The 20,733-nt window shown below is 34.6% G+C and overlaps 3 protein-coding genes and 1 long non-coding RNA gene across 5 annotated transcripts; 3 read left to right on the forward strand and 1 right to left on the reverse strand.

Moving 5' to 3' along the window:
• Nucleotides 1-473: 473 nt before the first annotated feature.
• LOC108832783 (RHOMBOID-like protein 8) lies at nucleotides 474-2,586 on the reverse strand. The gene is made up of 6 exons (XM_018606232.2): nucleotides 2,231-2,586; nucleotides 1,708-1,871; nucleotides 1,435-1,598; nucleotides 1,091-1,359; nucleotides 877-1,003; nucleotides 474-796 (listed from the first exon to the last, which is right to left on the reverse strand). Exons 1-6 carry the CDS (start codon nucleotides 2,539-2,541, stop codon nucleotides 674-676), a joined length of 1,158 nt encoding a protein of 385 aa, XP_018461734.1. The 5' UTR covers nucleotides 2,542-2,586; the 3' UTR covers nucleotides 474-673.
• A 6,366-nt stretch (nucleotides 2,587-8,952) lies between these two features.
• LOC130503860 (uncharacterized) lies at nucleotides 8,953-9,609 on the forward strand. Its single transcript, XR_008941040.1, has 2 exons — nucleotides 8,953-9,067; nucleotides 9,228-9,609. It is a non-coding gene; the product is annotated as an uncharacterized LOC130503860 (long non-coding RNA).
• Nucleotides 9,610-11,750: 2,141 nt separating this feature from the next.
• On the forward strand, nucleotides 11,751-16,232 carry LOC108825918 (uncharacterized). Of its 2 annotated transcripts, XM_056998420.1 has the most exons (11): nucleotides 12,010-12,105; nucleotides 12,195-12,268; nucleotides 12,342-12,413; nucleotides 12,562-12,639; nucleotides 12,906-13,030; nucleotides 14,889-14,961; nucleotides 15,162-15,223; nucleotides 15,315-15,689; nucleotides 15,760-15,859; nucleotides 15,941-16,079; nucleotides 16,123-16,232. In XM_056998420.1, the coding sequence occupies exons 1-10, from the start codon at nucleotides 12,033-12,035 to the stop codon at nucleotides 16,064-16,066; spliced, it is 1,158 nt and encodes a 385-aa protein (XP_056854400.1). In that variant the 5' UTR covers nucleotides 12,010-12,032; the 3' UTR covers nucleotides 16,067-16,079; nucleotides 16,123-16,232. The 2 variants fall into 2 exon arrangements, with proteins under 2 accessions (XP_018454780.2, XP_056854400.1); XM_018599278.2 differs by lacking the exons at nucleotides 15,760-15,859; nucleotides 15,941-16,079; nucleotides 16,123-16,232 and adding an exon at nucleotides 11,751-11,925 and having other exon boundaries at nucleotides 12,006-12,105; nucleotides 15,315-15,693.
• Nucleotides 16,233-18,932: 2,700 nt separating this feature from the next.
• Nucleotides 18,933-20,729, forward strand: LOC130503861 (transcription factor TGA7-like; the record flags this gene model as incomplete). Its single annotated transcript, XM_056998421.1, has 8 exons — nucleotides 18,933-19,057; nucleotides 19,192-19,593; nucleotides 19,728-19,774; nucleotides 19,842-20,050; nucleotides 20,136-20,240; nucleotides 20,342-20,401; nucleotides 20,503-20,580; nucleotides 20,691-20,729. Coding segments are annotated over exons 4-8 (471 nt in total), but the record flags the coding sequence as incomplete, so codon positions are not given.
• Between the last annotated feature and the right edge of the window lie 4 nt (nucleotides 20,730-20,733).

Consider the following 20,733-nt stretch of genomic DNA (forward strand, 5'->3'; position numbering starts at 1 on the left):
TTTCTTTGTTGTGTTATGTAAAATGCATACTTAGTGAGGAGGAGGATAGGAGTAATTAAATTTAAGCCAATAGAGAGAGATGTAGGCAGTTGAGTAGAGGTTAATGAGAATCAGGACCACAGTATGGGCTTTGTTCAGCTATTATGTCTGCATTTTAATATGATGTGTAACATTCTCAAGTCTACTTTTTTCTCCAAAATCAATTTTAGTGGCCCTATCTCTATCTCTCTACCTTTGTCAAGGTCGGCCCTTTTCTTCTCATTCTACTAGACCCACAAAGCCACACCTATTTATCATCATCATCATCATCTCTCTTTCTCTAAAGCATATAAACAAAAAGTATGCATTTAAGTAAAAAGAAGCTGAATAATTTATACATACTGGTGTGTCATGTGTGCGTAGATATGATGTGGATCGTGTCAAGTTTATGTAAGCCACTTATGCGGCTACTGGGTCCTCCTGTGGGACCTAACTTGGTAGACCTTTAGTATTCAGATTCATAGTATCAACAAGAACCAATGCAATCGTTTCGTTACAAAGTCCTACCTTCTTATCCATTAAGGCTATATGCCACAGAAGTGCCTAATGATTGTAGTATGAGAGTTTTGGTGGTATTATATTCAATTATCTAAGTATGGGAGGGAGTACAAAGGAGTTAAAATCTTGGTCATGTTTAAGTGCAGACGAGCGTACAGAGGTCTTGTGTCCTGGCTTGTGATATGTTGGTGTAAGGAAATATCCTGAACTTTCCATTGGCCATACACGTTAGTGTTAGCTGAGCATCACTCACCATTTCCTATCAAATTTGCATACATTGGACAATGATTAAAACACTCGAATTCTAGAATCAATGTCACGCCAAGCTTTAAGGTATACCTCGCAGGAAGTAGTCATGTCGCTGCAGCTCCATTTCCTGGTTGGAACACAGTCAACATAGCGACACCAGTTGCAATGGCGGTTGAGATTAACTCCCCAGCACGCTGCTATTAAAACCCCAGCAAGTCTGAGGAAAGAGAGACAAAGATGGATAAGCTTATACATGCCACAAGAACGCAGAGAGATAGAGCAAGATCAAAAAGAGGACTCTCACATTCCACAGAACAAGACCAGGCATACAATCCTTAACACTGGTCTGTCAAACATTTCTTTAAGCCTTGTGGAACTTCTCATATCATCTTCAAACAGTTTTCCCTTGTGAGGTGGGGGGTCCTGCCTCAGCTGTGGGGTGAATAACAGCACAAATCCAAGAAGGAATCCTGATATGAAACCGCCAATATTCGCAAAGTTGTCTATGTACGGAAGAAAGCCGATCAGGAAATTGACTGTGGAGATGGTGATTATTATCACCAATGCTGAAACCTGTAGCAAGCAAAACATAAGACACAATAAGCAGAAGAGGTTAAAGACAAGAAGAAAACACAAGATATCCTTGACCTTGGAGGTATATAGATTCCAGTTCCTTGCAAGTGCAGAAAGCATAGCTCCAATCAATCCAAAGAAAGCAGCACCAGAACAGATTGATGGGATGTTTCGAACAAACAACACAGCAAACAGACTTCCCACAATGCCAGAGAGGAAGTATATCACTGCAATCCTGACTACAGAACCAAAGCAAAAGCAGAGAAAGGCAGATTATAAACGTTGATAAACCCAACCATCAAAAACAGATTAGATGAGGTGAATGAAAGTGAAGGAGTGGACTTTTACATGGTCCATATCTCTGCTCCATGAATATCCCAACGAAAATCAAACTCCCTAGATTTATCAGAAGATGAAACAATCCACTGTGCAGCCAGGGAGACGTCAACACACGCCAAATCTCATGTTTCTCAACCAGAGCATTCCAATAAAGACCTCCCATGTGTTCGAAGCTGCAAACTCACAGTGAAATATGATGCACAGAGCTTCATAATCAGTCGCTAGAAGCAACAAACCAACCTGCTTCCTTCAGTTTCCTAAAACCTATAGATCTAAGAAGAAGAAGAAGCAGCACTACGATCTGTAACTTAGTATCGAGTGATTCATCAAACAGAACGTAGCAAACAATAAGATCCACACAGATCACACTCTATAGAACAACACAGAATCGAAGAACTTGCCGTTGTTATCTAAGATCGAGACCTAATGAATTACTAAGGATCTTCCGCATTGAATTAGAGATCGATTCCACAAGCATATACTATCAGAGACCTAAGCGAAACTCAGCGCCGAGAGAGGGAGAGGTACTCACGTAGAAGCGGAGGGACCGAGCATAGGATTCTCGGAGAGAGGCTGGAAGGAGAATCGGCCGAGTAATTTGGCGGCGCAGTGACCGTTAGAGTTTCTGGAGCAGTCGTTGACTCCCATAGTCACAGCGAATACGACGATCTGGAGAAGCACGAGGACGGAGACGAGCCAGGTGTCGCGTTTGATCTGCCGCGAGCGGTGGCGGAAGAAGGGGAGTTTGTCCGAGCTTGGATCGCCGGCGATCGGAGTGGAAAACGAGAGGTTGCGATGAGATGCTTCATCGATCTGCGTCTTCGGCTCCGTCGTAACCTCCATTGCGGTTAGGGATCGGAGACGACGAGTGACAGAGAAGGTTTGTTTTATAAAAGTGGCGGGAAACTGCTTTTGAGAACAAACCGAAATGCTACGATCCGGTTTGGAATTGGTTACAGAAATTAAACTCCTCACAGTTCTCTAACCGGTTAAGCTTAGATAGGATCCGGTTTGGAATGGTTTGATGCCAGCATCTAAAGAATCATCTAAAGAATTCATACTCCTATGATTATTATAGTTTAGTTTCTAAGGTGTCTAGATTATCAAATTCATCATTTTTTTATATTATGCGACACAATTGCATTCATTTCTAGATTTTTTTGGTTGAGTGCATCTCATCGATATGATGTGTATCTCATCGATATGATGTGTATCTCACTCCCATCTAACCGTTTCTGTTTGGAATTGGTTTGATGCTATCATCTAAAAAGAATTCCTACTCCTATAATTATTACAGTTTAATTTTAAGGTGTTTAGATTATCAAATTCATCATTTTTTAAATTAAGCGACACACTTGCATTCATTTCATAGAAAATCTACCTCATTTATTATAAGCACATTGAAAAATGTTAATTGTGATGGTTTAAACAAAGTGTTTTAGTTTCAATTGCCTTAGTGTATATGACTTCACATGTGGATGCATAGTTTTCAAATTTTGTGCATTTATCATCATCATGTTCAGCTATTTCAAAGATTCTTAGTTAAGAAAAATTTATCTGTTGAAATATAGAACTATGTGTTGTCTCATTTTTTTTATTTTTTTTTGCAGATCAGCATGGAAATCTTTTGGGATTATGAGAACGTAGGTCTCTCCTATGACTCCGATAAAACGAAAACGGCGTACAAGATTATAAAGGAGGCTCTGAGAAAAGAAGGTTGGACTGGACCTATCCACATTACAGTTGTTGTCGGCTATAAAAACACTTACGTGCCACAAGCTTTAAAGAAAGACCATAGGTTTAACATCGTAAGCGCGAAGCCATTCAACAGTAAGTTTTGGTGTTAGGTTCATTATTAATATAATTACTGTTTTGTTAATGTTTGGTTATTGTTAGGTTCATTATTAATATAACTAGGATTTAGACCTCCGCGAAAATCAATAATAAGTTTTCAATATTATTTTAAAATAATTACATCTTAAATTAATGATATAGTTAAAATAAAACATTAAAGAAAAATATAAGATTATTAAACGTTACTATAAAAAGATATTGAAAAAACTAATGTCAAAGTGATACAATACTTCAAAAATATTAGGTTTACTAACCAATATTAAAATTTAACATTACTTAAAATGATTATATATTGAATATTTAAAGAATTACATTTTATAAATCATTTATATATATATCTGTATATATAACCGATATGTTAAAAATATTGAGGATCAATAATTAGTTGAAATTTATTATAAATAAAAGATATAAAACTAATGCCGAAGTGATGTTATTCTTTAAAAGTGTTAGGTTTTATCAGCTTTGAAAAGTAACAGAAGATAAGTTTTGCTGAAAATTTGAAATTTTCAAAAAAAAAATAAAGAGAATTTAAGATTATTAAAAGGATTATAAATGAAAGGTATAAAATGATGATTTAATACACAATTTCCAAATTTTCATAGAACTTTTTATGATTAATTTTCAAAATCATTATTTGTAAACAAATACCTTCCCATAAATAAAACTACTATGATCATAAAAATAATTAAATGTCAAAAGGTGTATTACAAAAATGATAATGAGAAGTTAAAATCTAAGGTATATTTTCTAAGAAAGTTATGATCATAAGTAAAAAAAATACAGATGTGAAAAACTCAGACTTTTACAATAATGTTTAGTTAATTATTTAAATAAATAATCAATATGTTAGTTAGACATGATAAAAATTAAACATGATAAAAAAATTTCTATGGTAAAATAAAGATTTAGGGAAACAAATTATGGTTATCTCGATAACATGAGATAAAAGATACATCATAATCAATAAAACCAAATATAAAGTAGATATTGCACTACCAAATAAATAAAATATTTGACAAATATGCTTTACCAAAAAAATCAAAATCTGAAACCCAGAAATAGCGATTCAAATGTGGAACAAGAATTCTGAATTGATTTGGTTCACAGACTATATTGGAACACATTTGTAAAATGTATTGTTGTTAAACAAGTATAAAATTACCCGGACTTTTTCTTATATATATATATATATATATATATAATATATATTATAGGTTATTATATCAGTTATTCACTTTGGATTTATGGGGACTTAGCTAGATCTAAACCTGATCTTTCCTAGTCTAAATATAATTTTCGGATTAGATTAGGTTCGGTTTTGTTAAAGATAGCAGCTTTTTAACATTTGTATCATTTCACATATATTTTAGTTGAGTTCGGATTTCGGACTCGGATAATTTTTCCGGGTGCTTAAAATTAGTACGGAAAAGTGACGATAATTCTAACAAACAATTATAAGATAATTCAAAAAATTATATATAAATATTTGATATATGAAAAATTATGATTGAAAATATTAATTATTGAAAAATGTTATTGAAAAGGTAAGAAAAAATAAAAAGCATTAGTAAGAAGATTCAACGCTAGTGAAAGTATGTAAACTAAACGTTATATTGGGAATTTGTCGCAAATTCATAAAAGAACTGAGGTTTTGAAATGGTTATTGTATTTCTTTTCTTTGTTAATTTTCTCTAATAGGAAACAGAGAAGAAGAATAAGGGACTTTTTACGTACCCAGTTCATAGCAAAAACTTTGTTCCATACAATGTATTTTATACAAAGAGAATTTTTCTACATGTATGCATCCATGACCTTCGACAAGGAGAGAGGACAGTAAAAAATAAAGATCAAAGAGAGAATGTCAGAGAGGATTTTCTTTTGGACTTTTACCTTTCGGATGCTATGGCTCTATGCATTAATTTTAACTTCTTTTTTTTTGCTAAAATTAATTTTAACTTTATGATAAGCAGAATTCATAACCGTAGGATATTTACAGTGTCATGTGTGATACACCAAGCATTTGATTTTTTTGTGTCAAAACTATGATCCATGATTATTTAACCGTAGGACATTTACAGCGAACATAATTAAAAATTTATGAGTAGTAAAATGTTTCTAAAATGTTTAAGTTTTTAAATGTTAAGCGGTTAGAGACAAATAGGTACAAAAAGAAAGATGCAACTGTTGGTGGCATTTTTCTGGATTCTACTACATCGGTAGAGACGGATCAGAAGAGAGTTCTTTAATTTTTGTTTTGATTTTTCTTGGAAAGATTCAGCAGATTTATGAAAGTATTTGTGTCTTGGTTTTTGGGATAAAAATGACGATCAAGAACAAACCACAGCCATTAAATTAACATAAACAAATCTGGAAATTTGATTGATGAAAAATCAATCCGTATGAGAAAAATATTTGGAAGGAATAAAATATGAGATGTAAAAATTGAAATCTTCAATGTATAAATCTTTTCAAAGAGGTGTCTTTGAATGAAATAGGGTTGAGCCTTTTTGATTTGAAGGAATGCATTGATTCGAGAAGGCAAAAGACATCCTTTGGTTTAACAAATGATGATGTCATCCTTTTAACAGAAATCAAAATCTTAACCGTTAGATTGTAAAATAAAGTAAATTTAACCGTTAGATATTATTATTTTTTTCCTATAAAAAAATGATGATGTCAAAGGCAGTTTGCTATTATATATAGATTACTGTGTTTTGGTTACAGGACCAAAGAATACGATTAGAAAAACAGCGGATAACCAAGTGGCGGACGTAAGAATAAAAGAGCTGATAAAAAAAATGGCTTGAACTACGTCCAAAGCCACAACGGGTTGTGTTACTCAGTGGAGATAAGAGGTTCGAGAAGTCACTAAAGCTGCTGACAAAAGCTGGTCATTCTACACTCGTTGTACACACCAGAAAAGCAAGAAGAGGTAAAAAGGAGCGCTCAATTAGAACGTTTGTTGGCCTATCAGCTAATCCAGCCAAGTCTTCTAAACAGAGAAAATGGGAGCGCCAAACTAATACAAGCAGCAGCTCGTACCCAGAGAAAATTGGATAGGGAATCGGCTGAAGCAGCTATAAAGATATCTGCTGCAGCTGAGACAGCTATAAAGTCAGCTGACTCAGCTGCAGATGAGGCAGCTATAAAGACAGCTGCAGCTGAGGCAGCTATAAAAGCAGCTGCATATGAGACAGCTATAAAGACAGTTGCAGCTGAGGCAGCAATAAAGGCAGAGGAAGCTGAGGTTGTGGGAAGGTAACCCGTCTTATTGTTTGCTATTAAATATGATATTTGAAGGATAGAACATTATTCCAGAAAGCATAGTTACTATCTGCATGAGACTGTTTCTTGATAGACTGTTTCTGCAGTACCCAGCAAGAGACCAAGGAGGTGAATATTCTGATGGTTGGTCTTGATGCTGCTGGTAGTACCACCATTCTCTACAAACTACTCCTCGGAGACTCTGGCACCCAAACCTCCACTCCTGGTATGCCTCTTCTCACCTTACCAATACTGGTTTTAATTGAGTAATAAACGTTAGGTTCTATCTTGAAGGTTATAATTTTGAAACTTTGGAGTACATCAACATCAGTTTCAAAGTGTGGGATGTCGGGGGTCTGCCTCACGTATGATCTCTACTTCTGATTATATCTTCTGTAGCTGTAGAACGTTCTCTCTGCTACTTTTCAAGAATTCCTTAACCAAACTTTTTTCTTGGTTTTCAGTTGCGTCCCTTGTGGCCGGTCTTCTACCGTGGCACTAAGGGTCTGATCTTTGTCGTGCACAGCAACGACAAAGACAGAATTGTTGAGGCTAGAGATGAACTTCACAGGATGCTCGATGAGGTCCATATCCGTTGCTAACTGAACTGTTTATATGGAATTATTTGTAAAGTTCAATTTTTTATCGTACCGATTCAGAAAGTCATATACTGACCAACTCTATTCCTTTTTGTTTTGCAGGATGAGCTGCGTGATGCCGTGTTGCTTGTGTTTGCCAACAAGGAAGATCTGCCAAATGCGATGAATACCGCTGAGATCATAAAACAGCTTGATCTTCTCTTACTGCCTCAGCATCGTATCTGGTAAATAAACATATCCTCTAACATGTCTCTGAAAATCAAAACCGTTCTTTTTGGTTCTATTTACGTCTTTCTTTGCCATTTTGACAGATACGTTCAGGCCACATGCGCCACTTTAGGTGACTGTACGAAGGTCTGGACTGGCTATCCAACAACATCATTGACTAAGGTAACATAAGTCTCTCAGAAACCAAATCTAACAAAACTTTGCGTCTTCTTTTCTGCGAAGCTTACTTCTCTTCCTCCCCTAATGCAGGCGTAATGAAGTAAAACAGCATGGCATCGAAGAATCATATATAGTCGCATGTTTTATATTTTGTTTCGATACCTCGATAAAGTTGTAGTAAAACAGCATGGCCATGGCAATGGTGGTCTGAAAGACTGAGAGACAGAAAGAAGAGGAAGAAGACTCCGGAGAGAAAATGGGAGTGACTTCTTTTAAGAGGGGCGTACATACCATTAAAAAGGGAACAAAAAAGAAAATCGTTAAGAGTGGCATTTGATTTCTTTATTTTCTAAGATATTAAATATGCCTTCTTCCTGACCTTTCACGTGTCAACGCTGTGGAGATCTAGAGTAGGACTCACCGCCTCTGGTCGGTAAAATCAGAAAACATACGTCATACTTAATTATAAGGTAAATCTCATCCAAATTGCAATGAGAACCGTTATTGAAGGTGAAAAAATCGTTCTTTTTCTTACAACCAAATAAATATACAAATATGTTAGGGAGAGTCATTTACAACCAAATAAATAAATAATTACATAGATAGATTCACATCAACATGACACTTTTATTAGTTACATGTCAAAGTATTTTTTTTCTTTTTTGCTTTTGATATTTTCTACGTACCAAAGCACTACAAGAAAACGTTGTAGACTCCGACAAAAAGTTTCCGATGACCCTTGTTCTCAGAAAATTTTCAATGACTAAGCGAGAAAGTAGTGAGGATTCACTAATTTCATCGGAATTTTAAAGGTTTTTTCCGACAAAAAAGAGTTCTCGGAAACGTCTCGTTAAATTGTTGGAAAATCCCCGGATTGTACCTTCAAATGAAATTTCTCGGTATTTTGTCAGAGGTTGTCATCGGGAAATAGTCAGTCTTAACGTGGTTATTGTTCCGATGAATTTACATGAAACCATCGTTTGTACTATATACAGATCTGTATCGAATACATATTGATAATACATATAATATTTAAACCTTAATAAACTTAATATATAAAGTTTATAACTATCTATAATATGTGGTTCACAGCGGTTTCATGACTGTATTCAAACATATATATTTAATAATTTTACTTAATATATACAGTAGATCCAATTTTTTGAGTTTTTTATAGCAACAATATAGATCTTCTTCTCTATCAACATTCGGCCTATCTTCTCTTCTACCACTTTGTTCCACAGATCTCCGTGAAAGATAAGGTATTTTCTTCCCTTTGCTTCTTCCTATTTCTTCCATTTTATCCATTTTCGTTCTTTTTTCTCCTCTTTTCTTCGTCCCCTCCTCTCAGTCACACTCCTTATGTTTATTAGATCTGTGATTCTTTACATTCATATTTACTTATGTTTTTTTGGATCTAAGATTCTTTCAAGAGATACAACTACCACCTCAACTCCTTGGACCGCCGTAATTCCTTACACCACCACCACTGTAGCTCTCTGCACCGCTACTCCAGAACTCCTTTCACCACCACCACCGGAACACCTTAACCACCACCGTCGGAACTTACACCACCACCGATGCAACTCCTTACACCATCACCGCCGGAACTCCTTGCACCGCCACTTGCAACTCCTTTCCAGTCACCGTCGCAACTCCTTGTAGCCGGAGCCTTCACATCAACACCGGCCATCGAAGCACCGTATATTAAAATAGTTTTATTTTTATTTTATAGATTTTTATAATTAATTTTGTATATGTAACATATATTTGATAGTTTAATATTATTTGAATTCAATTTCTATTTCTATTTTATTAATTTGTTTTTTTTTAATTAAAAATATTAAATCATCGGAAGTTTGTCGGTACATAGATCTCTAATTTTCTCGGTATTTTCCGATCAATCTCCGAGAAAGACTTCCGATAAGATTTGTCATCGGAATTTACCTACTTATTTCCGAGAAATGGAAATTACCGAGACCCAAACTCCGACTAATATTCAATTGTCGGAAAATAGTTGGAAAAGGTCACTTCCGTGTAACTTCCGATAAATATAGCTGTCGGAGTGTATGCATTATTCTTGTAGTGAAGTATATGAGAGGTGTTTCTACTTAAATTATTATTTATAATATGAATTTTAAAAATCAACTAATTATAAACTATAATTTGTAACACAGTTTGTAATAAAACTAAAATGTGCTTCTTCTTTTTTCGGCAAATGAAATTTCTGTATAGCCTAAACGATAAATCAAAACACAAACATGGTTGAATTCATTTTTTATTTTTTTTTTTGTACTTTTCTAATCAACTTATAATTTACAGAAAATATTCATTATTTTCGGGAAATGAAAATTCTGTGTAGCCTAAACGATAAATCAAAACACAAACATGGTTGAATTCATTATTTGTACTTTTCTAATCAACTTATAAATCTACAGAAAATATTCCATTGATTTCTTTTCTTCTGCTTGACAAAATTATTAACGGTCTTTAACGATGAGGGAAAAAACGAGAAATTAACCATAAAAACAGACAATAAAGGAAGATAGTGAGATACACTCGCGATCGGACGGTGGAAAAACATAGGTTGCTGCATAAAGCTGTTTGACGAATTGGACAAAACCGTAAATTGCATAAAATGGAAACAAAATCTCGCAACAGCGGCCGTGCCTGGCTGCCTGCCAAGGGAAATCAGAAACATTGGCTTATCTGAAAAAAAAGTTATTTATAGAAAACTAATACTCCCTCCGTTTCATAATACTTGATTTTTTAGAAAGATAATTTTATTTCAAATTAGTTGAAGTTTTGAGATTTCAAAGTTTTAATTTTATTGGAAACTGTTCAACCAATTAGATTTTACAATCTTTTTTATTATTGGTTAATTGATTTTAAAATTATATCTTTAAAATATTTTTTATTAAAAAATACAAATTTCTTAATCTTTGTGCACTATGGTAAAACATCAAGTATTATGAAACGGAGGGAGTAACTAATACACTGTCGCACAAAAAAAAAACTAATATCCGAAAACTAATAGGGCATTATTACGTATAAATTACCACATATGGTTGGTTTATCTGAAAATAAACTTTGCAATTTTGCTTGAACGGTTGAACCTAGCTATATATAGCAGTTGATCAATATACTTTTATAATTACAAATTAGGTTTTAATATCATTACATAATAAAAATTACGTACAATTATGTTCAAATTATGGAAAAAGCGTGTGAGACCTTTTTGTTCTCTGTATAACTGTATCTAGCTATAATTTATACACCGTCATTTTTATTTTTTTACCACACATTTTGTTTCTTCTTTATTATTACTGCTCATCTTTATTAATTTGTTCATTAAAACTTACACTATAACTATATAAAATAGTTAAAAATTTAACATAAATAATAATAAAACTATTTCAAAAATTTTATATCAATTTTATATTATGTTATGGCATCAAAATGTTTTTTAAATATCTAAAAAGAAACTAATAAGAAGTAAAAGAAAAAAAAGGATCAAAAGTAAGTAAAAAATAAGAAAAGGACCAAAAGTGTAAAACGTAAGAGTTAAGAAAAGACGGAGGGGGAGATGATGTGCACGTAATCGAATTCGTCGGAAAAAGTCATCGCGACTTTTACTTTCCTTTCTCCTTCCGCTTTTGTAAAAGCCCCACACGCAATGACGCTAACTCTTCCTCCTCGCTTCTCAAATCTTCCCGCTTCTTCCACAATCGTACTTCGGACGCTACCTTTCTCCGTCGACGTCGGAACCTTCCCCGTCAAATCCACCGTCCGATTCTCCTCGATCGTCTCCCATCGCTGGTAACTAACTCTCATCTCAAGTGATTCGCTGTGTAGCTATTAGCTCGAACTCTAGATTTGTTTATATATTGGTGTGTTGATTAGGAAGTTATTGTGGAATCAATAGATTTGATCGCGTTCGGCGGCGAAGAGATCGATGGAGAGATCTAGTAAATGCGTTGTTTGCTACTCTTCGTTTCGTGCTTCGATCTGCGTAGCTTGCGTCAACCGCAGTTTAAACGAGTGCAAAACTGTGCTAGACTCGTTGAAGAGCCGTCGAGAGGTTTCATACTCGAGATTGCGTGGCTTGCTTGTCACTAAGGTTTGTTTTATTTTTGCTCATTTTGAAGAGTTTTAAAAGTGTTTTGATCTGGAGATTCATTTTGCCTATTGTCAATTCAGGAGAGAGCGATTGTTCAGCAGTGTTGGATGGATCTTCACAGCGAGAAGCTTGCTAAGCTGCGGGACAAGCTCGAGTTACAAGTGGAGAAGTTACAGAAAAGTAATGAAGATTAGATACTCAATTTGCGCCAAGAGTTTCTTTTATGTGTTGCATGATCGATCGTCTCAGTGTTTGGATTTATGATGCAGGCAAAAGCACGTTTCGGAGACTCTCTAGCAATCTTAAAGAGAGATTTGGCATTATTGAATCGACTAATGTTGCTGTAATGTTACTGTTTTTTAAATCTTTTAGTGAAGCTGATTTTGATATAAACAGACTCTCTCTAATCTCTGCAGTTGGAGAAGAGCCGTGTTCGACAATTGGAGAACCACTATTCAGATACTATTGGCAATCACTACTTAGTATATGTAAAGATCTGCTGCATCTCGTATACTTTTATTTCCATGTTTCATGTAGTTCTTTGCTTGAAAGTCATATTGTCCTTTTTCGTGTTTTACCTTTTTCTTATCGAGTCTCATATGTATCGACACTAAGCCAACATTTGTGGTTTTACAGATCGAGCTTACTTCAGAACGCCTTTATAAACAGGCTTTGGTTATGAAACAGATATGCAATTTATTCCCTCTTTCCAAGGTAAAGAGATCACATTTGACGTTCTTATCTATAATTGTGTTGTTTTGTTTGTCAACCTTGACGGTCAAAATAAAACTCCCGAATTGGCAAAGCATCAATAAAGTTAGTAAATAGTAAATACAGATTCGATAAAACATAGTCATTTGCGAAATAAATGGGTAAAATACTTCTTTTTTCTTCTTGAGGCAATCTTGGGCTATCTTCAAATTACTGTTTTAGCAAACACATTTCATAGGGTGGTTTTACTAAATCTAAACTATTCTCAGGTGACGGTAGAGGGAAATAACAAATATGGGAGTGGTGGACAGTATGATCAAATCTGCAATGCTATCCTACCACAAGGTCTCAATCCACTCTCTGTTCCGCCAAAAGAGCTGGCAGCCTCTTTAGGGTAACACAAACACACGACCTTGTCTTTTTAAAAATGTCGATTTTTTGTACAAAATTATTTAAGAAGTATGGAGGTCCATTGATAGAACCTAGATACGGATCACTCTACCGGTACGGATGATATGAACTCAGATCCGAGAGGATTGAGAACTGGTGGGATGAACGGTGACACAAAGGGTTGCGGAAGGCCCGATGATACTACCAGAGGTGAACTCCGAAGAGAACTGATGGATTGAACGGTGACACAAAGGGTTGCGGAATGACCCAATGATACTACCAGAGGTGCTTGATTGTCGCCTGATATGACTCACAGGTCCGACAAGGAAGCAAACTCGATCTGTTGCCGGATGTGACGCACCGGTCCAACGAGAAAGAGAGAGTTACTCGGAGCTAACCACACCAAGAACAAGAAAAGTGAGATACCCTCTCAAGGTTCCAAAAATAAACACTCAAAACTTATTTTATTTCATTGATCAAATGGCCTTTATATAATAGGCAAAGCATACAAAAGGTTTAGTCAAAACCTAGAAACTTGTAAACTAATAAATATTGTAGACTTGACTAAAGACCAAAGACCAAAGACCAAAGACTTTTGACTGAACTTGGGAAATTGTGCTCGCGAAACTCATCAGCTGGTCGCGCTCTTTTGCATGATCGACGGTCTCTGAATTGCCGTCAGATTGATATATTATTCGACCATGGCTTGCATTTTCTTATCGGGCCCTTCTTTCTTTAGGCTGAAATATGTTTATAAACATATTTTTCATAAATCATCAAGCCCATCTCGTTTGATCCAAACACATAAGCCAAGTTTTCTCGAATTGTTTCTGCTGCTGATTTAGGGCACATCATTCCCTCCTTCTTTAAAAAGATTTGTCCTCAAATCTGTCTTTCTTTAGCTTCAGATATAATGATCTCTTGGCTTTTCGTAGAACTCTTTTTTTTTTTTTTTTTTTAGAAAAGAAGATGAAAGGTAGAAGATGTATGAAGAAGATGGAAAGATGAGAAAAATGAACAGATAGTACCGGTTGAGTGGCTCTGATACCACTTGATACGTCCTGAGATTGGACAGGATCACTCAAACGGACTTAGGGGATATGAACTCGCCAAAAGGGAGAACTAATGGTTTGAACGGTGACACAAAGGGTTGCGGAATGACCCAATGATACTACCAGAGGTGCTTGATTGTCGCCTGATATGACTCACAGGTCCGACAAGAAAGCAAACTCGATCTGTTGCCGGATGTGACGCACCGGTCCAACGAGAAAGAGAGAGTTACTTGGAGCTAACCACACCAAGAACAAGAAAAGTGAGATACCCTCTCAAGGTTCCAAAAATAAACACTCAAAACTTATTTTATTTCATTGATCAAATGGCCTTATATAATAGGCAAAGCATACAAAAGGTTTAGTCAAAACCTAGAAACTTGTAAACTAATAAATATTGTAGACTTGACTAAAGACCAAAGACCAAAGACCAAAGACTTTTGACTGAACTTGGGAAATTGTGCTCGCGAAACTCATCAGCTGGTCGCGCTCTTTTGCATGATCGACGGTCTCTGAATTGCCGTCAGATTGATATATTATTCGACCATGGCTTGCATTTTCTTATCGGGCCCTTCTTTCTTTAGGCTGAAATATGTTTATAAACATATTTTTCATAAATCATCAAACCCATCTCGTTTGATCCAAACACATAAGCCAAGTTTTCTCGAATTGTTTCTGCTGCTGATTTATGGCACATCATCCATCCCCTCAGTGTATCTTACACTCCTGCAGGCCATTGTAGTCAATACTATCTGTTATATTTCATTCTGTAGTTTAATTAGCTAACACTCCCATGGTTGGTGCTTGGATCAGGTACATGGTGCAGCTTCTGAATCTTGTTGTCCATAAGCTCGCAGTGCCTGCACTTCATAACTTTGGTTTTGGGGTAAGATGCCAACACAGCCTTAACTCGATTTCATGCTAAGCAGTTGCCTCAATCTTGAAAGATCACACACACACTCACACTCATACTCACTTATCCACTGATTTAAATAGGAACTACGACTGAGAGATATTGTCTACATCAACTATATGTTATGGAAAGTGATTGATTAAGTAGGATTAAAATTTTCATTTTTTTCTTAGGGTTCTTGTTCAAGAATATGGCAACGAGATTCGTATTGGAACTCCCATCCATCTTCTCCAAGGTAAACCATAGTCTGCATTACACGGATTGTTTGTTTCTCTTTCTCCATCACATTTAGAGATCTAAACAATCTTGTTTATATTTGTTTGCAGCGATGAGTATCCCCTCTTTGTACCATCCCATGATTACTTCTCAATTGAAGGAAAAAGTTCCTGGACGGGTAGAGACACAACCAATTTTGGTGTCACTTCCCTGAAATCAGATGGAAGTGTAGAAGAAGATTACCATGACCTCGACGTCGTCAACCTTTCCTCCGCCTCTCCTCAATCTGTTGAAACGTTTAGGAATGTGCAGAGAGGGATCGCGCATATCAAGCAAAACGTGGCTCACCTAACTGTGTACGGATACAGTTCCCTGTCTATGGAAGTTCCTTCTGGAGCCTTGACTTTTGAAACATTCGCAAAGTTGCTGAACACGCTGTCTTCAATCAAGGAAGTTCAATCCGCTCTTTCTCTTGGTTTTTCAAAGTAAAATCTTCGAATTTTCATATGAAAATATATGTGAACTTGTTTTTTAGACATCTCTGATGTTTTACAGTTCCAACAAACAAAGACACGAGCCGAACAAATCAGTGTGGAATCTGAACTCCTCAAGCTCCAGCACCATGCTGAACAGCTCTCATATTCAGCCAACGTCGGTATGACTTTTTTTGTTCTCGAGCTTCACCACTATAACATTCGGATGAAGTACTGATCTTTTGGTATACGTGTCTTTGCAGTGGAACAACAAAAGCTATTATAATGTTCCAAATCGAGATCCCAGCTCTATTGACGAGTGGAATTTGGTTGAGTATCCTCACTTTTCACATCAAGCTTTAAAGTTCAATTTTCCCAACAAGTATTGAACATCATCTCAAGGTACTTTCTTATTATTCATACCCAAATGCATTCTCAATTCTAGGCAAGCCCTGGACCAAACATAAATGGTGTCTATCGTGTTACTCTTGAGACCTTATGTTGTAATTATTATTAGGATAATTGGATTTGGTTGACCGGTTTAATTCTGGTTTGCATTGGTTAATTTTTCTTATGCTAAATCATGTGTATATATAAAGTTAAATGTACATTGTTTATGGATTAAGATGAATAACACACTTTTTCCAACACTACCTCCCTTCTTTTGCTCTGAATATTGAAGCTTCGAATTTTACCTAAATGACAAGATGAATCAGAGTTGATAAATATATACATAGCAAACTAACAAGTTATTTAGCAATGCTTCATTCTGTTTTGTCCCTCTACGAGATAAGTGGAGTACATGTTTTGTGGAATAGTCACTCACCTGCATTATGGTGTTTGATGATGCATACAACAATTAAATGGTCATGTGCACCAGTAACGTTGAGAATATCCTCGGGTTTGTTTGGGCTTTAAAAGGAAAGGAAACCACCGTAACGATAATTAATATCTGTACACAATACTTTTTTATCTTTTTCAGTCACTCAACAAAGAAAATGACCCCCTTTTTCATACCACACAATGGGAACAAAAGCAATTAATATGTAAGAGCCCATCCACTTCCTTTGCTTTTAAAGTTTTCAATTCATAATAGTTGGAAAAAAATATATTGCAAGTGCTTCTCTTTGCTTACACACGTTCTTTTGATTTTATTATATGTATAGTGTAATAGTGCAACAGTTTTTCTCAAATTTGCTTAATTTTTCTTAACTTCTTATAATTTTTTTTCATCAACTTCTTATAGTTTTATATATATATATATATATGTATGTTATGGTAAATCAAATTTTGGAATAGTTTTAGATAATAACTTGGAGGATGAGAATACTTAATTGAACTTTTTATTCATGTTGATGAGAAAAATATCTGAATTGAATAATTTTGTTAAAAATGTGTTAAACTTGTATATATTGAAAAGAAAAATAAAGAGAATAATGTTCTAACTTTACAATAAAGTTTCATTTTAAGCTTTTAACATTTTAGTCTATTAAATGAACATGCATATATATATATATATATATAAAATAGAGTCATCCACTAATCCATATAAGAAAGAAACTATAAAGTATCGATTATACCCACTATTTTGAAGAATATATGTCAATTACTTAATCTTCTGATGTTGTGGTAAAATGGGCGATTAGGAATGATTAACAGAAAACATTTTGTTGAATGAAATTAACACAAAACATTTGATAATAGATGTATGTATTATTATTTAAAAGGTGAAGAAAGTCCTGTTATAAATTTGGACCATCATTTTAATTTTGTGTTAGTGTTAAGATTTCTCCGTAAGAGTTTTGTAATCATATGTGGCTGTACTTATGAGTACTGTGTAATAAACCAACATAAACCAGCATAAAAGAATCTTATTCTATTCTCTCTTTGTTGGGATCTGAAGAGAGAATCAGTCCCAGTTCAGATCAAGTTCGAATCGTTGAACGACATGCGGTTTATATAAAAGGAATTAGTATATAACAGTGTATATATATGCCTCCTTTAATATTATTTCTTATATTCCTCTTTTTGTTTAATTTGTTATATATAGAGAACATTAAGCATTCTTCTTGAAGCAATATTACTAATATTCGTATCCTTTTTGCCTTTTTTGAACGTTGGATGATCATTCATTCACAAGAATCTCAGGGCATGAGAGATTCGCAATTTTGATTTGCTCTATGATATTACTTTGATTCTTCTTCCTAAACATAAACCTTTTTATTTTAATTTTTTTTCATCTCCTAGTTAATTAATTTTAACTATAATTATGTTTTCTTCATTAAATTTTTTATTATTATCTTTTCTTCTTGGAGATAATTTCAGGTGTACTTGAGGAGAATGTAAGAAATCGGAGGGGAAAAAAGTACATAACGTGAAAATGCAATAAAATGCGTAAGTTTCATAAACGAAAAAGAAAGAAAGAAGATAACGAAAATAGTGGAAGATTGGTGGCTTCGTGATGAATTAAAGTAGAAATGTGTGTACGTAACTTTTGTTATCATACCATCTTTTTCTTTCTCAATTACAACACGTAACAATAATAGATATGTTATGCATGCATAAATAACCTATATGATGAACCATATATAAATTAGTATTTTCGTCTTGAAATTTCATGAATGATATACTCATAATCGGAGGTACACTTACATACTAAAAAATTCACATAATTGTAAATTGTGATACTCGGTTCTCTAATCCATGTTACATTACATATCTTTTTTTTTTTTGGATATACTTATCTTTGTTCTTCTCTTTGATTACAAAATAACTCTAGCTAATAAAGGCTTTGAAAAGAATATTTGTTAGGGACTTCCATACAGTACTGAATGAATCAAGCCGAGATATGTATGATCTCTCGTGAAACCAATCGATTCCGTGACATGATCATACATGCAGTAACAATGTTATTCTTTTAATTTTTTATTGTTGCGTATCAGCGCACCGATTCATATTTATCATATTATATGAATTGAAAAATATTTATAGATGGACTCTTTATTAAAGTAAAACCAAGACAGGAAATAAAGCTAGATAAAAAATAATCAGACATGCTTGTCTTTGTCGAACACACAGATTTTATTACACAAGTGGTGCCAAACTAGTTAAGATCCATAATTTTAAAATAAGTGAGAAGTTTAACAATGTTATCTTTTGTGTTTGGTAGGCCATTAAAGCTCCAATTATTTGTCACTAAGTCAGGGAAGAAAGCTTGGCACAAAGATGCCACTGCAGAACCTTATGGACCACCCCAAAATAAACCCAAAGTTGTAAATGTGATTGATTCTTTTGCAGACCCATGAGCATGCATGTACAAAAAAGATGAAACGGTTTCTAGAGTATTGGATTCAAATTGACCGGTTTCTAGATAATTCGCAGTATGAATAAGTCTTTCAATTTCAAATTTTTGATATCAAAGTGAATGTTTTTGTGTGAAACTAATATTTTCGTTTCTTCTTTTGAGCAACCTAATATTTTCTTTTGATTTTAATTTTCTTTTTTTGTGACAAAGCCTCTGCAAGAATTTCTGTTGATGACACCATCTGGTGCGTACTTCACAGATACAAACGCACGATTAGGTCACCCTCTGGCTTTGTGAAAGAAGCACTCATCTCTAAACGTTTTGTTACTTTACAAACATGATTAATAGTAATATTATGGGATTCTTTATTATAAATAATTTGATTAATTGTTAACCTGTAACTTGGTTATTATTCTAATGTTGATGAGCACATATAAAGGAAAGAGAAAAGGCCAAAAACCAAAGAAAATATCCTTTTTATCATCTCCTTGCCATGATGAGAACGCTTGACCTTTAAGTATATTTTCTTTACTGTGAGTGTCCAAAGAAACTCGAAAACACTTCATCACTCAACTTCATGATCATGAATTGTTTCTCTGCTTATCTATTCAGGTGTGTTTAAACTTTCATCCTTCATAATTCTGATTTTCTTCCCTTGGATCTCTAGTAAGCTGTCCAATCTTTGTTACAATTTTTTTTTAAATTAGAAATGATGAAGAGTTTGTTCTGTTTATGGTTTGTGTCAGTTAGCTATTGTAACTTTGGTGCAAGCTTATTGGATCTATACTTGAAGGTATGGCAAAAACTTTCTATACTCTTTTCATTTATATTCGTGGGTCTGAACAATTAGTTGGTTGTAGTGTTAGAGAACAAAGAGGAGATGATGAGTTCCTTTTCTCCAACTCAACTTGCATCTTTAAGAGACATGGGAATCTATGAACCATTTCAACAACTTGTCTCTTGGGGGAATGTCTACAAATCTGATATCAATGATCATAGTCCAAACACTGCTTCTTCCTCTGTTATTCAAGTGGATACTAGAGTTGATGATCACAACAACATCATCAAGGTTACTCTATATATACATATATATTTCTCTCAAAAGATTTTTACTCTTGTGTGTGTTTTTTGCTAATGGTTTGAATTGTGTGCAGTCCAATTATGCTACTTCTCCACATAACCAGATCGAAGCAGAACCTTCTAGTAATGATCATCAGGATGATGATTGTGATGATGATCATGGCAAGATTCATGATAAGGTTTGGAACAAACATATAACTAAGTAGCTTTTCTATAAAAAAAAATGGCTGTTTCTAGTATATATTGATCGATATTTTTTTTACTCGTTTGTCGGAAATAGATGAAACGGCGTTTAGCTCAGAACCGAGAAGCTGCTCGCAAAAGTCGTTTGAGAAAGAAGGTAAGAGCAAAGCTCCTCATCTGAAGTTGTGTAGTGATTGAATCTAAACACGAGTAAGCTAGTTTACTACTACTAGCTATGTTTTGTCTTTGTTCCTCTAGGCTTACGTTCAGCAGCTAGAAGAAAGTCGTTTGAAGTTATCGCAGTTAGAACAAGAACTTGAAAAGGTCAAGCAACATGTAAGCTTAGGCCGTAACATAACATATTGTATAACATGTTCTGTTTTGTTATTTTCTTCGTTATTTTCAATATTAAAAACTCAATACTAATTGTTTTTTATATATATAAGGGATTACGTGTAAGCAACTCAATACCATCTGGAACCATTATAA

The sequence above is a fragment of the Raphanus sativus genome, unplaced genomic scaffold (assembly GCF_000801105.2).
Source record: "Raphanus sativus cultivar WK10039 unplaced genomic scaffold, ASM80110v3 Scaffold1185, whole genome shotgun sequence".
In the NCBI taxonomy this organism is placed as follows: Eukaryota; Viridiplantae; Streptophyta; class Magnoliopsida; order Brassicales; family Brassicaceae; genus Raphanus; species Raphanus sativus.